Here is a 16,593-nt window from a genome sequence, read left to right on the forward strand (position 1 = left end):
TATATTGGGTTGGAGAATTCGTGGTGTTTTACCAGATATACGGAATCATTTCCAGAGATCGAACCACTATCACTAGGCGCTTGTTAGAAAGGTGATACATAGTTATAGCTTTGAGTGGTATAAAATATACTGTTGAAAAAAAACTATGTACGGTTTTTTTTTTCAAAATCTATTGCACAGAACTTGGTCTATTTCGTTCTAGTATTTTTGATGTGAAATATGAACACTGGCAAAAATAATCTGGATGAAGCTAAGAATGATCAAAAGATTATTTTAACATATCTACATAAAGCTGGCTACAAAAATATACTCGATATGACAGAATTTACATCTAAGATTTATTGGTCAAATGCAATGAATTCTGCAATAAGAATTTGTTGAAACGTGTTTTAACGTGGTATGAAATATAAAACATCCATAATTGAATAATAGTAGAGGTTTTAAACCTCCAGAACTCAGACACGACATCCTGGTTATCACTTGTTCTGATCTCTCTCGACGGTGTTAGCCTACTTTCAAAGGAATAACCAATATGAGTTCTTCACTAATGACAGCATTACCCTACCTAATCAACAATCAAACATTCATACATTTTCATTAGTTAATTAGATGTATAATAGTTAGTGTTATTAATAGTGTTAAGAGAAACATAGTTTCATTCAATAAATTACATGAAGACCTCCATAAGTGATTGTAATACTATATTGTTTTTCTGCTTTGAAACTGAATTATGCTATATACACCTCACAATACCATATTATAATTTTATTCATCAATGGTCATTTTTTACACTAGCTTTCATAGTTTCACAATGCTTCTTGATATATGATATCAAAAAAGGTACAAGCATTATGAGAAATCTGAAGATTTATCTTGTGAAAAGTTTTTTCGTACTAAATAGGCGCTTCCACTTTTTAATCATTATATAATGAATCATAAAGTGACAAGTTCAACAATGTTATGCTATGTTTAAGTTCAAATGTTTCATGGCGTGACTAAACTTTATTCGATATTATACTTTTGTCGTTTTTGTGTTTTTTATATATCATATTGTTTCATTTTAATGGCAGCTATTTATGTACTAAATTTTACACATATATCCGTTGTGCAAAATCATACCCATTAAACGAAATAATTAAAAAATAGTCGTTCACCTAAGCTTAGCTTTCATGTAGCTTTGCTCATATATTATAGAAGCAAATTATTATAGCTGAAACAATGATTTATTAAACTGTTTTATTAAAAAATAGATAAAAGAATAAATGACAATACCATTTTTAAATGTCTTGCATCAACTTATAATTTAACATCTTAACTAATTCAAAATACAAAACAATCTTTTCTAAAATGTTTGATATATAACATTCTATTGATCAATGAGATAGTTTGGATGAACTACTAGTAGAGGGTCTTCTTCCTCTTCTTGTGAATCACCTTTTAACCCAACTTTCGTTAAAGGAATAATAATCTGATCCTAAAATATATAAGATTAATTTTATTTTTTGCATATACAGTACTTTTAAATTTCCAACTTACATGATAGATTAATCTATCTAAAATTTTTTCAAGCATATCTTTTTTCTCTATTAATTCATCTTCAGACTCAATTTCATCGGCAATGTGGTTAAGGTACCATTCCACAACATCACTTCTATGAATACCCTCTTTACCTTCTACAGTAAAATAAACAATTAAATTAATAAAAATCATTTGAACAATATTATACCTTCTTCAAGTCGCGACTCCTGTTTTCTCATAAATACAACTATCATATTACTAAGATTTTTGTATTGTTCAAAACTCAAAACCATTTTCTTCTTAACAGGTTGATCTGCAGGAGTCTGTGGTATATTATCCTAAAATTTTAATATATCCATGATAAATATTAGTATGTTTTATAATAATTCCTTTTACCTCCAATATTTCATCTTCATGAACAGACTGATTTTGATCACCTTCAAGATGAATGTCAGGCTGCTCTACTCTGATAATGGATTTATTCAGTAATCTGTAAGCTTCTCTTACATGCCTTGGTTGAACTTCATCATTTATATCCATTCTTGCCATAGCTTCAGATAAACGAATCATGCTTTCTAACTGTCTCACTGTTATCCTCCATGTAGATTTCCCAGCAGTACTATTATCTCTAAGCCTTAATCTACTATAGTAACTGTAAATTTTTTAAATTAGCTTCACTTGTTTCTTAATTTTAAATCACTTACTTCACCAGAAGTTCTCCAGCTTCTTGATTAATGACTGGTTTGAATTTTCTAGCAAAACTGATATACTGTAATACCTCTTGTTTTGTATAGATCTATAATGAACATATAAATATATGATATATATATATATATATATATATATATATATATATATATATATATATATATATATATATATTGTTATAGGCCTTATAAATGAAATATTTAAGTTACCTTTTCAACACTCTCTTCAATATTACTGTGAAGATCAACAATTTTCCTAGCAATTGCATAATCAACCACTTCATTGCATTCATCTACTAAGATGAAAAACAGATCAAATCTTGACATAATAGGCGCAGACAGTTGAATATTCTGCTGTAAGGATCGTGAACGATCATATCTCCCACCAATTGGATTTGCAGCAGCCAAAATTGAAGTTCTAGCATTTAATGTTGCTCTGACACCTGCAAATATATAAAACTATGAAAATATGAAAAATCAATTAAACACAACAAGAGAGCAATACTGATCAGAATTTGGAATGAATTGGAATCTCAATACATTATAGCAAAACCAGAAAAATATACTAGAAAAATAAAGTAAAATAAAGTTAAAAATAAGAATTGGTTTAAAAGGTGAAATCTATGTCTATATATAATTATATATAATATATAATAATATATATTTTAATATATAATATGGGAAGCAGAAGCTTCATAGAAGAGTATAATTATACTATATATCTTACCAGCTTTAGCAATGGAAATAGTTTGCTGTTCCATAGCTTCATGAATAGCCACTTGGTCTCTTGGATCCATTTTATCAAATTCATCAATACAACATACACCATTGTCTGCTAACATGAGTGCTCCAGCTTCAATAACAAAATCAGAGGACTCTTCATCTTTTACTACAGCTGCTGTTAAACCAGCAGCTGATGATGCTTTTCCTGTAAATTTATGACTATTAAATATCAATAGCTTCTTAAATAGAATTATTGTATTTTACCTGATGTATACACAGCTCTTGGTGAAAACTCAGAAACTTGTTTTAAAAATTGGCTTTTTGCAGTACTAGGATCACCTACTATGCAGCAGTTAATGTCACCTCTGAGGGTGGTACCTTCTTTTGTTGTTTTGGACACCCCTCCAAACAACATGAGCAAAATACCTTTTTTAACTTCATCATTTCCATGTATACTGGGAAATAAACTACTAATCATATTTTGATATAAGTTCTTATCATGGGACATTTCATACATATGCCTCCATTCTCCTTCAGTCATTTGCTGCCTCATTATTTCTGGTGTAATATCACCTAAATATCAAAAGTTAATTCAATGACATTCATTCAACTAATTTCTTATTCATACCCAGAGGCATTTCAATTCCCCCAAATTTTGGATTTGTGGGCTGGACACTACATGCCAAAAATGCCATTCTGTAATGTAAATCTCTAACACCCAATGCTTTTAGGCCCCTAATTCCTTCAGCCTCATCTCCATGTTTATGCTTTGAAGCTATCTGAGTTTTTGCTCCAGGTAGTGACATTGCACCAACATCAGGAACTACTATGAGAGTTCCAGTAAAATCATAACGATCACCTGCCTATTTAGTACATTTTTAGATCCAGTAATTCTAATAATATTAACTATATACCTGAACACTTTCAACATTTTCTGCTCTCAATATAACTTCAACACTTCTAGGTACACATCCCCTAGGTAATTCTGATTGTGTCTCTTGAATTCTAACTTTTTGGAAGTCAACAAATTGAGATTTATCAACATCTAACATAAACCTCCTACGATTATTACACACTGGATTTCTACAGATGGTTGGATTTGTGTACTATAACATACAAATATTAAATAATTGATTTTTTTTATTTCAATTAATACCTTAAACTGTTGTTCCACATTCTTCACTACAGTTTGACAATCTAAACATACAAAAGTCCCTGAGACTAATTCAGGATGAACTGGATGAGTTCTAATAACTTGGCCAGATATTCTTATCAATGTTCCAATTTTATCTGTTTTTAGCTCCCTTACTACATGTCTAGTTGGTACATCCATAAAAGCAATATAGCAATCCTTAGCTTTTTTTAATTCAGTACGATCTTTAACAAAATTAGATACAGCTTGGCAGAGATAGGGATATATCCTGTAGTATTCCTCAATTATCGTAGTGGCGAGATTTTGATTATATTTTTCTACATCCTCAAAACTAACTTCAATAATACTGCGTTCCTCATTTTGCAACTCTTTGGCTGGTTCTAAATATTTTAATTCTCCATCTTCTTTATACCTAAATTATTCTATGATTTATGTAATGTTGATACGAATGTAACTACTTACTCTTCAAAGAAATCTTGAAACAATTTTTGGCAACGGATTCCAATTTCATCTCGATGTTGTCTTTGACCAGCATTAACATCCGCAACATCCATTATATCTTTAATTAAATGAAACTTATACTCTTAATTAACACAACCGTATTTTCGAAATTAAATAATAATTGAGTAAAAAACTATCCTACCAAATTAACTTAATAATTATCTTTCCTCCGCTTTTCCTATAAGACGGTTTTGGCGGGAAACGTACCATTTAGGGTTGGAATTAGAGATGCCAAAAAATATCGAAAACGATCTAAAGATATTTTTCAATATATCGATATAACGTAATATTTTTCTAGGTCGACACACTATAATATAGGGGTGTAAGCCCCAAAAAAAATTTCGATATTTCCATATTTAAAAAAATATCGATATACCGAAGAAAAAGATATCGTTTTTTTTTGCAATAGGTATAAAAAATATCGATATTTTACAAAAAAATATATCGATATTTTTAAGAAAAATTAAAAATAGTGAAAAATAAATCTCTTAAAAAATAGTGATATTTTTTATAGGCCTTTAAAATTCGCCAATTTAAAAGGTTTATCAAAAATTGTATTTAATTTATTCTGAAAAAATATCGGCAAAAAAATGTCGATATTTTTTCAAAAAATATCGATATATGGATATTTTTTCTGTATCCCTACGACACACCCCTAGTTAGGATCCATTGACTGAAAATAGTAAAATCCAGTCGATAGTCGATCCAGTCGATAGCTAAAAATTGTAAACTGAAAATACTAATTACTTTTTTTTCAGTTTCAGGTAATTGCTTAGATCTCTGTGCTGTAGAGATTTTAAGACATTTAATATTGTCATGTATCGGTGTAATGTTATATTTTAACATTACTTTGAATTTATAAATAAAGGAATGGAATAAAGATACAACAATGACATAATATAATAATTGTAACATTATTTTTCTATTTCATTCAAATCTGTGCTTACAAATATTTTTTTGTATTAACTTTGGCAAAGAAAAATAAATTTATAATAGAAGAATAGAATAATGAATCCCAAATATTTTTATTTGATATATATAAAGTTCCAAAACCAAAAATTCCATCCCGTCCCGAATTATAGGTAATTTGTAAAATGAATTAACATTCAAGTGGATTGATAAAAAGTAACCATCGAGGGAATAGGAAATTCAAAATGTAACATGAAATATATGAAAAACTATTAGCAGATTTATTGGATTTAAATTATCAAATCAGAAAAATAAATAATTCAAGTCATAAAATTAAGAATAATAAATATAAAAAAAAGAAATTCATGTATTCTGTATATATACCATTCCGATTTGACGTTATACATTATAGTATCTTTACTAATGTAACCAAATTATATTTTAGTTAATCTATAGATTAATCCATTATTGATATTTAAATAATATTAAAAGGAATTGTCAGTGTAACAAACAATATTCTTTCAATACAAGATTATTTTTTATTGTAGTGCTAATAATAATTGTTTCTGTATAGAAAGTAGCCATAGAGGGGAGCATAACAATTGAATATATCAGAATATAATTCTAATAATTTTGATCTTAATAAATATACTCAGTATGGAGAAGCGAAAGAAGCTTGATCAATATATTAATGTTGAGTAAAGTTAAAATAAAGAGAATTGATTAACAATAAGAAATAACATTAGGTAATATATCAGAGTGTAATCCTTACTCGAATATATATTCTATGTAACTAAATATTTTTTGTTGTTATTATATTATATTTAAAAATAAGTATAATTAAAAGTTTAAAAGTTTAGTTATTTAGTTTAAAGTTAAGAGTCAAATATATTATCTAGTAATTTATGCAACCTTCGATACTGTAACTTCCTCAATAACCTTCCATTACCCTCCCGATCGATAACCAACATTATTAATTTTTCTTGAAAAGTCAATTATCATGTCAATTATCAGTTGTAAAGCATAGAGTAAATATATAATACTCTATGGTCGTAAAGTTTTTGGGGTCTGTATTTGTTATTTCTTACTATAAAATTTAACCAAAATGGATATTGGAGAATTATTGGACTATAAGGTAAAGTATAATAAATAAACATTTTACTTCAATAATTAATTCGACTTCAATTCTATAAACTCAATTTTAGCCGCCTCAGGCTATAAAAAGACCCGTGGAAGTAGAAGATAAAGAAGATGATGTTGAAAAAGCACGGAAAATGAGGAAAATTGCAAGAGCTAAAGCTGAACAAATGGCTAGACCACCTTCACCCACACCATCTCTTCAAACTCTTGATCAGATATCAGAAGAAGAAAGAGCAGAGATCTTGAAATATGTTGAAACGGAACAAGCACAGGTTTGATTTTGCAATTTAAATATATATGTGTACTTTTATGTATGAAAAACAAGTTTATAGGGTGAAGTTGTTGATCCAGCTACAATTAAAAAAATTGTATTAAATTTTGAGAAAAGGTCTCTTAAAAACAGGGAGATGAGAATTAAATTTCCTGATTCTCCAGAAAAATTTATGGAAAGTGAAGTAGAATTACATGAAACTCTTCAAGAGATGCGGGTTTTATCTACTGCACCAGATTATTATCCATTATTAGTAAAATTACAAGTTATACCAAGTCTTTTAGAACTACTCTCTCATGATAATACTGACATTGCAGTAAGTATAAAATAAAGTGATTTAATTTTAAGACATATTTTATATTTATATTATCTCATTTCACGATACTAGGTTACAACTGTAGAATTAATTCAAGAACTTACTGATGTTGATATACTTAATGAATCTGATGAAGGAGCTGATGCATTAATACAGTCACTTTTGGACCAACAAGTTATTGCATTATTAGTTCAGAATCTGGAAAGGTGCCTTTTAGCATTTCTTATTTTCTTAATCAAATGTATATTTATGTGATTCGTTGAATTATAGATTAGATGAAAATGTAAAAGAAGAATCAGATGGAGTGCATAATACATTATCTATAATAGAAAATTTAACAGAACTTAGATCAGAGATAACTGCAGAAGCTGGAAAACAAGGTAATGTATAACTTATTTTTGGTAAATATATCATTAATATGTTTAATAGGTTTATTAGCTTGGCTTTTAAAAAGATTAAGATTAAAAGCTCCATTTGATCAAAACAAGCTTTATACAAGTGAAATGTTATCAATTATATTACAAGATAATGAAAAAAATAGATTAACACTTGGTGAATTAGATGGAATTGATACCCTTTTACAACAACTCGCTTTCTATAAAAGACATGATCCTGCAAGTGCAGAGGAACATGAATATATGGAAAATTTGTTTAACTGGTATGATTATAATTTTAATTGTAATAGCATATTCCAAAGTTTTTTTTATTGTAGTTTATGCAGCTCATTAATGGCGGTTTCAAACAGAGACAAATTTTTAAAAGGTGAAGGTTTGCAATTGATGAATCTTATGTTGAGAGAAAAGAAAATATCAAGGAATGGTTCTTTAAAAGTGTTAGATTATGCAATGTCTGGTGTACATGGAAAAGATAATTGTAAGTTGAATATTAACAATCATTCTTATTGTTGTAATATATTTATTTTAGGTAATAAGTTTGTTGATATATTAGGATTAAGAACTATATTTCCATTATTTATGAAAACACCTAAAAAAAACAGAAAGAAAGTTTTATCTACTGAAGAACATGAGGAGCATGTTTGTTCTATTATTGCATCTATGTTGAGAAATTGCAGGTGAATAATTTCTAGAAATATTTGTACAATTAATCAACCTTTGTATGATCAATGGTTTAATAATGGAGACTTTTAATTTTTAGAGGGTCACAGAGACAAAGATTAGTAAGTAAATTCACTGAAAATGACCATGAAAAAGTAGACCGGCTGCTTGAATTGCATTTCAAGTATTTAGAAAAGGTTGAAAAAATAGATGAAGGCCTTGAAGATGAGGAAGAAAATGAGGATGCTAATTATGTACGAAGATTGGAAGGTGGTTTATTTACTTTACAGCTGGTAGATTATATTATTTTAGAAGTGTGTGCTGCTGGCCCAACAAGTATAAAACAGAGAGTTATGCAGGTAAAGAATATTACTGAAACCATTGCATGTATTTTTAATAATGTATGAAACAATTATTTTACTATTATACAGATATTGAACATGAGAGGAGCCTCATTGAAAACAATAAGACATATCATGAGAGAATATGCAGGCAATTTAGGTGAGGAGGGAGATAAGGAATGGAGGGACCAGGAACAACAGCACATTCTACATTTAGTTGATAAATTTTAATTAAAAATATGTCAAATCTAAATTTATTAGTATAAAATTAAAATGTTATAAAAATAAGTTTTTTCCCATGGAAATATAATTACTTTTTAATAATTTTTTTATTATTATTTTGAATTTTCATTTTTTAAGATGTATTTTAAAGTCTCCTTTTACCAACTAGGGGTTTATCTGGACTGGACTTACAGTTTAACGTGTGCTCCGAACCACGGTCCTCAGCATTAAGCCTACCGACTGGGGACCAATTTTAGAAATCATCCCAGAAGACATCCGGTCTTATCCGGCCTGGTTACTGGCGTAACTGGGATCATTTTCCTTGTCGGATTTTACACTCTTGCTTAGGACAATCACAAATTTTAAATAGTTACAAACATAAATTTATGACCATGCCCCAACAGCAGGAGGACCGTCCTATCGCCTTTTCCACTGCGCCACCAAGCCGGCTAATTATCATTTTTGTTATTTAAAAAATTCAATTTATTCAGAATAGTTTCTTGTACAAGAGTAATTTGATAGCACAGTAGTAATACTTCAGAACTTTAAAACATAAGCACGTCATGCGCTTGTAATTCAATGAAATAAGTAGGTTAAGACAACATTCAAAAATAAAATGTAAAAATAATTCAAATCAAGTAAAGTAATAATATGTGGTAATTGGTAGAAAAAATATAATAAAAAATAATTTTGATGCACTGGAACATTCAGTTAAATTGAAATTTGTCATCTTAACAAAGAATAAGATGTGAAGTGGTGCTATTAGTCTCACTTGATTATCGTATTCTAGATTAACATAGGAAAAGTTAATATAAACTCTAGTTGACTTACTGAATGCGATTTTAAAAACGGTTCTGTGTCTATGTATAAAAATTATATCTATAGTCAAAACAAGATATCAGAAGTTGGCCAATAAATTGTTTTTAAAAAATATAAATCGTTTTTCATTAAGACAATGTGCTTACATCAAAATTTCATGGCTAAAATCAAGGGATTAAAATGCATTATTTATTAGATTTGCTATCCTTTATTATCTGGTCTTGGAAATCATATTTATATGGAGGGTTTTCGCACTTAGTAATGGAACTATAAAAATGATTTGAGAAAGCGTATAAAAGTTATTTGATTATTTTGAATTATGAAATGTACTTGAAACCATAAAATGATAATGACAAAAATTATTGAACAATATGGTATCCTGAAAATTAATTTCAGTTAGTAGTAATTTTCGTTGTACGTACGTATTCCATAAATAGTTAATAATCCATGACAATTAGCATGTTTTACTTTTAATTAATCCTCTGTTGTAATAAGAACTAATTATAAATAAAAATTAAAAAATTTCAAATTTCTAATAACTTCGTATAGATTCGAATGCTTTCGTAAACTTTCGTTATCTATTTTCTCCTCAACTATCAGCTGTCAGTAGCCTTTTGTGTGTCAAATCAACTAACGAAAAGTAAAGTGTCAGTATTTCTAATTGTTTTTTTAAGGATAACTAATTTATATACAGTTACATATAAATAATTGTGTTTAAAAAATGTCGTTGGATACGTGATAATATTTAAACATAGAAGAAGATTTTTATTAGATATTTAAAATGTCCGGAGTATTTGGATATAGTCGGGAAGCGGTAAGAGTAAAAGTAAAGGTAAGTATAGTCATTTATTTAATTTATTTAGCATACATTGCTTATAGAGTTTATTTAATATTGTAATTAGTTATTTTATTATTTGATTATAATCAAGTACAAGAACTGTGCTTCACTGTTATATTAATTATTAACACTATTTTAAATTTTCAGATTGTTTTGAACTAAATAAATTTGAATAATAATAATATTGTATTTTCTGAATATTTTTTAAATAATATTGTTATAGGATATATTATTCTCTGTATGTATATTTTAGAAATTTGAAGGTTGTTTGCCAGTGGAACTCAGAAAATTCAGTGTTGATCCTCAAATTACTTCATTTGAGGTTTTACAAAGTATTTTAGCTAAAGCTTTTGACTTAAAAGGCGATTTTGCTATATCATATAGAGCTTATGATGTAACTGGTAAAGAGGTATATATGAGACTACTGTCTGATTGGGATTTAGATGCTGCATTTTTAAAGTAAGATTTTTATATGTCCTAATTTTTTATTAATACTTAAAATGTTATAGAGCACATAACACATCCGTTGCTACCAATGCAGAGCCTTGTTTATGTTTAAGAGTAGATTTAAAATCTTTTGAAGAACAGATTGATGACTGGGAACAAAGGCAAAATGTTTCTATTATTACACAAATTAGAACAGTATCAAGCCAAGAAGCAAAACCTTCTTCTAGGTTGCATGGCATGTTTAACCAGGTTTGTCTTTTGATGATCCTTTCATTACATGATTAAGAGTATTCTAAATAGGTGGGGAAGACCCTTAATATGGTCCAGAAAGTCTTAAATTTTGGAGAAGATGGAAATAATGTAATACAACCACCAAGGCCTGCATTAAATGATGCAGAATTTCGTAAATTTTGTGATGCAGTGGGCCAAATTATTCATCCCAAGGAATTAAGATCTGTCATTTATTATGGGGGTATTGAGCCAAGTTTGAGGTAATCATTTATTTCCAAGAATAGTTTTGTAGATGTGAATAATTTTGCAAATTTATTATAGAAAAGTTGTTTGGAAACATTTATTAAATGTTTATCCAGATGGTATGACAGGTAGAGAAAGAATGGACTATATAAAAAGAAAAGCTAATGAATATGAGAAACTAAGAGATACTTGGAAGCAGGCAATTGCTCAGGTATGTATGTTTATATTTAGTATTTAGTAAAGTAATAAAACTTTTCTTTAGGGTCCAGTTGCTGGTGAATTGGCATATACCACTGGAATGGTTAGAAAAGATGTCTTAAGAACAGATAGGCATCATCCGTTTTATGCTGGTAGTGATGATAATCAAAATATTGCTTCACTATTTAACATTTTAACTACGTAAGTATTATAAAATTATATATAATACTTTTAATGCATGTGAACTACACTGTATTTAGATATGCATTGAATCATCCAAAGGTATCCTACTGCCAAGGAATGAGTGACTTGGCATCACCATTGTTGGTGACCATGAATGATGAAGCTCATGCCTATATTTGCTTTTGTGCTTTGATGCAAAGATTGGCAACAAATTTTATGATTGATGGCATTGCCATGACTCAGAAATTTACACATCTAGCAGAAGGACTTATGTATTATGATCCTGAATTTTATAACTATTTAAAACTCCATCAGGTACATGAATATTATATCAACAAAATGTTGATTAACTATAGAAATTTATATTTTAGGCAGATGATCTTTTGTTTTGCTATCGATGGTTGCTGTTAGAAATGAAACGGGAATTCGCATTCGATGATTCTTTGAGAATGTTAGAAGTTTTATGGGCCTCTTTGCCAGCGGATCCACCTCAAATAGAACTTCGTTTACATGACACACTGTTCCATTCAATACCTCCTACTGCCACACCTCCTATTAGCCCATTGGTAGGTGTATGATATACTATGTTAATTCTTACATATCGATGGAGTCTTATTTTACTGTATTCCTATTTTTTAAGCTAATATGTATTTTCAGGTCAAAACACCGAGAGAAAATGCCTACACCAAAGTTTGTGCTTTGCGCCGTCAAAGTTCATCAATATCATTGAGTAATTACGCTTGTAGAAAGTCTTGTCCTGTTAAAAGACAGAACCATAGCTTAGATGAAACAATAAGTAGATATAAAGGTAGCACGCTGGACATTAAGCTTAACAAAAACCAAAGTTTGGATGATACTGCACTATCAAGAAATCTGAAAGGTAGCAGGAGTAGTGATTCAAGTCCTAAGTCTCCCAAGCATGGTCAGTATAACTTTGCTAATAATATAAAAGGAAAAAATAACAATGTGATAATAATATATATATATGAGAGGTAAATATAAAATAAAATTTATATTTGCTTCTAAATATATATGTCAATAATAATTTAGTTTCCATTTGTTAGTTTCCGCTTGTTTTTTCTCTAATTTGTATATATATGTAGATCACTGAACTAACTGTTGCAACTAACACTATGCTTTTTTGATTTGCTACCACAAAACAGTCAGTCATTTTAAGTAATAATTGCGATTTACTTTACTATGTTTTTTTTTAATTTAGAACTTTATGAACTAATTTAATAGATTTACAATTACTAAACTATGCTATATTTAATAGGCAACTCCTATATTAATTTCAAGCTATGCCAGCAGACTTTATTTTCTATTTGTCAAATTTTTTCAGGTTGAATTCATACGCTTCTAGAAAGATGATAAATTGGTAATAAAGCCTTGAATTAAAAACAAAACCTCGAAATTAATTCACACTCGTTATTCACATTTAAAAATTCTTTATTAATTATAAAATAGAAAGTAGTTCAATGTTTTTTTAGCAGAACATACTTTTAAACATAACCAACATATTTACGATGCAATATGCAAATTTAAGCTTATATTTTGTATTTTATGTTTCTAATATCGTTTCCATTTTGGTCCTTTTTCTAAATTATTTTCTACATAGATATTTCTAATATCTATAAAATTTGTAATAATTTTATGAGATAAAAAAGTGAATGTGGTGCAAATCTAATTAACTGATAGGTTTTCTAATTGCTTTTACTAACATTAACTTGAACCATCCCATTGACTCCTTATAGGCAGTTCCAAAGAAGACACATCCCTATCACCTTGCTCTGAGAACAGAACACGATCTGCTTCACCTCTAGAACCCAAATCGGATTCAGTAGTGCTTAATAATCGCTTGAATCAAATACCCGCAAAATTAAAGGGCTCCAGCCTATCATCTAGCATGTCAAATCTAATCAAGAGCACCAAGAAGGGTGGTCATTTTAAAGAATTGAAAGAGAAAATTGCGGCCCATAAGATATTTTCTTCTTTAGATCGACTGGACGCAACACACAGCATCAAGGAAGAAGAAGAGAAACCAAAGAAGGTGGTGAAGAATTTGAACGAGTTTTTGAATTTCGCTGGAATGAACAAGAATAAAATTTCGGATAGGACACAAAGTCAGAATCAGCTTCAGATTAATGAAAAACCAAAGATTATGCTGACTAAATCCAGTTTTGACGATTCGGAGAGTTTCAGTGATAAGTTGAAGTGTTCATCTACTTCAAATACAGTTACAACTGATGATACTGATACATTTGACGAGTATAGTCCTGACGATAGTCAAGAATATTTTCCCTTGACTACTTCAGTTACTAGAGAGTTGCGCTTGGAATTGGAGAATTTAGACAGGAAAGTTTTTGGTGATCATTTTACTAGCAAAGTTTCAGAATCTCCACCATCTAGTGAATGCGATGTAAAAACAGCAACTAAGTTTGAAGGTATACCTCGGGAAAAAGTTAATAGTGGAGATGTTTTCGTATGGGAGAATCCGCTGCATCAGACCAGTCCCAAAAACATTCCCAATTTTACCGATACTCCCGACGAACAAGCTGACATTGACTATGATCCTCCCACAATGGTTAATGAAACTTCAGCAACAAAAATGATTACACCAATAAAAATAATTAATTCTCAATGTAAACTGAAAACTAAACAAAAAGTTGTGGTCAATCTGTCAGAACCATTACCGCCAGTGAAACCTCTGCACTATCAGAGTTTATCACAGGATTGTCAAAATGGAAGCGCGTTGATGACGAATTCCTGCGAGGAAGTCACTGAATCAAAGTCATCCATGTTTCTGCCACCTCCCAGTGAATTTGGTGGTGGAAATCCATTTTTGATGTTTCTTTGTTTAACTGTTTTACTCCAACACAGAGATCATATTATGAGTAAGAGTATGGATTATAATGAAATGGCAATGCATTTTGATAAAATGGTCAGGAAACACGAAGTGATCAGAGTGTTGAATCAAGCGAGACAGATGTATGCGAAATACATGAAACAGCAAGCTATTGCTCATCAAAAATTAGAGTTAAAAAATGAAAACTGTTGATAATTGGTATTTGTGTACAGATCTGGAAAGGAAAAGTTTCTTGACTTTTACATTTTATTTTAGTAGTTTAATAAAGTAAGGCTCAAAATTAATTGGTTGGCTTCATTAAATTAATACTGTATATTTCATATGCAATGTTTATCTAAAACATAGTTTTTGATTATACAAATGGACAATTTTATTAATATTTTTCTTAACTTCATTACCTCTGTAATTTTCAATATAACGATGTTAATTATTTTCATAATGGTTATTGTAAAATTACAATCTACCTTTTACCAATCAAGGTAATTAAGAATTGCCCAATTTTATATACTGGATTGACTTGATACATTTAACATCTTTCAAAATTTTTTAATGTACGTCATTTAAATTCCAGATGTTAACATAAGTTCAATAAATAATGCTTATTTCAACTAAGGAAACATTTAAAAATACATTATTTGTTATTACTCGAGAAACACAATTAGTACCGCTATTCCAATATATTTTGTATGTTTAATTAAAAATCATACATTTAATGTACAATTAAATATTTGTAATTGTTTTATAAATCTTATTTAAGTAGTTGACATAGCATTTACTGTTTTAAGTTTAAACAATTTTTATCTTGATATGAAGACAATCACTGCTATTTCTTCAAATATCTTTCCTCTGCATTTTGACTTAATATCTGTACTTAACATATATAATATTTATGTGTAATGAAATATACAGTAAGAGTCAAGAATCTTCCTAGAATCTTATGTGTAGTAAAGTAATTGTTACTGTGATATTTTTAATTTTATCTTTAGTTTATTTTAATAGTTCCTAAGATTGCAATTTTATATTTTTATATATTTATTATTTCTATTACACCTTGGTCATGACCTTGAATGGACTTAGACACTAATTCCATTCTACACTATTAGTTTGCTTTAAAAATGGAAAAAGAGATTATTAAACATTTTAATGTTTTTTTTATGAATCATTGAATAATCCATACATAAATACATACTATTGTAAATTATTCATATGGTAGATTTGTTATGACTATTTAGGCACGACATATTTAAAAATGTACACTAGTAGCTAGCAATATTTAAATGAACTTATATGATTCGGAGTCATTATAAAGACTGTTTCCTTAAACAAAATTTGTATAAATGACGAGTTAGATTAAGATTCAATGCAATTTTCATCATCAAAGCATTTGACGGATAAATTTAAATATTTTACTTTGTTTACAGGTGATTTCTGTTTTGTGATTTATGAAGAACTGATTGTCTATTTTTATTTCGAAATATTATGGTGGTAGCACATTTAGCGTAAGGTTGTAAGATAAATATAACTATTAAATTTTTTTCATATACTATATTATTGGTTTCATGTATTATAAAATAGTTTTCCCAAAATAATGAATACATTTCGACACAAATCATGTTGTTTAATATAAAGCTGTGGAGGCTTGTTTAATATTTCATTAGAAAAAGTTGGAGAACATATTTATGTATATTTTTATCTAGAAGGTATGGATTTTGGAAGAACTTAAAAACGTCCTTATTGTTAATTTTTTTGCTGATATAATATACTCTCCAACACATAAACGGAAAAATAATATTTTTCTTGGTAATGGCTGCGATAATTCTATGTAGATTACAAAAGCTCTCATCTATGTAACTGATTCCACTATATTCAGTTCCTTGTATTTAGTTCATCTTTAGAAGCAGTTTTAACTATT

General features: G+C 28.9%; 3 protein-coding genes across 5 annotated transcripts; 2 read left to right on the top strand and 1 right to left on the bottom strand.

Annotated features, from left to right (window-relative positions):
- Positions 1-1,222: 1,222 nt before the first annotated feature.
- Positions 1,223-4,967, bottom strand: Mcm6 (Minichromosome maintenance 6). 2 transcript variants are annotated; one of them, XM_076400764.1, is made up of 13 exons: positions 4,745-4,967; positions 4,564-4,660; positions 4,105-4,513; positions 3,863-4,054; positions 3,577-3,811; positions 3,213-3,521; positions 2,953-3,153; positions 2,436-2,668; positions 2,223-2,314; positions 1,915-2,170; positions 1,727-1,856; positions 1,537-1,673; positions 1,223-1,474 (listed from the first exon to the last, which is right to left on the bottom strand). In XM_076400764.1, exons 2-13 carry the CDS (start codon positions 4,653-4,655, stop codon positions 1,367-1,369), a joined length of 2,394 nt encoding a protein of 797 aa, XP_076256879.1. In that variant the 5' UTR covers positions 4,656-4,660; positions 4,745-4,967; the 3' UTR covers positions 1,223-1,366. The 2 variants fall into 2 exon arrangements, with proteins under 2 accessions (XP_076256879.1, XP_076256878.1); XM_076400763.1 differs by having other exon boundaries at positions 4,564-4,805.
- A 1,519-nt stretch (positions 4,968-6,486) lies between these two features.
- Positions 6,487-8,958, top strand: LOC143194176 (beta-catenin-like protein 1). Its single transcript, XM_076400773.1, has 10 exons — positions 6,487-6,646; positions 6,717-6,923; positions 6,984-7,238; positions 7,311-7,444; positions 7,509-7,618; positions 7,668-7,896; positions 7,951-8,111; positions 8,163-8,310; positions 8,394-8,652; positions 8,725-8,958. Exons 1-10 carry the CDS (start codon positions 6,617-6,619, stop codon positions 8,863-8,865), a joined length of 1,674 nt encoding a protein of 557 aa, XP_076256888.1. The 5' UTR covers positions 6,487-6,616; the 3' UTR covers positions 8,866-8,958.
- Positions 8,959-10,280: 1,322 nt separating this feature from the next.
- LOC143194175 (uncharacterized) lies at positions 10,281-16,227 on the top strand. Of its 2 annotated transcripts, none has more exons than XM_076400771.1 (10): positions 10,281-10,507; positions 10,767-10,972; positions 11,023-11,209; positions 11,261-11,451; positions 11,513-11,645; positions 11,697-11,833; positions 11,893-12,130; positions 12,187-12,381; positions 12,473-12,737; positions 13,570-16,227. In XM_076400771.1, exons 1-10 carry the CDS (start codon positions 10,457-10,459, stop codon positions 14,871-14,873), a joined length of 2,907 nt encoding a protein of 968 aa, XP_076256886.1. In that variant the 5' UTR covers positions 10,281-10,456; the 3' UTR covers positions 14,874-16,227. The 2 variants fall into 2 exon arrangements, with proteins under 2 accessions (XP_076256886.1, XP_076256887.1); XM_076400772.1 differs by having other exon boundaries at positions 13,813-16,227.
- Positions 16,228-16,593: the final 366 nt, after the last annotated feature.

The sequence above is a fragment of the Rhynchophorus ferrugineus genome, unplaced genomic scaffold, assembly GCF_030347505.1.
Source record: "Rhynchophorus ferrugineus isolate W39M unplaced genomic scaffold, kcgeb_rfMv2 rfM3, whole genome shotgun sequence".
NCBI classification, from domain to species: Eukaryota; Metazoa; Arthropoda; class Insecta; order Coleoptera; family Curculionidae; genus Rhynchophorus; species Rhynchophorus ferrugineus.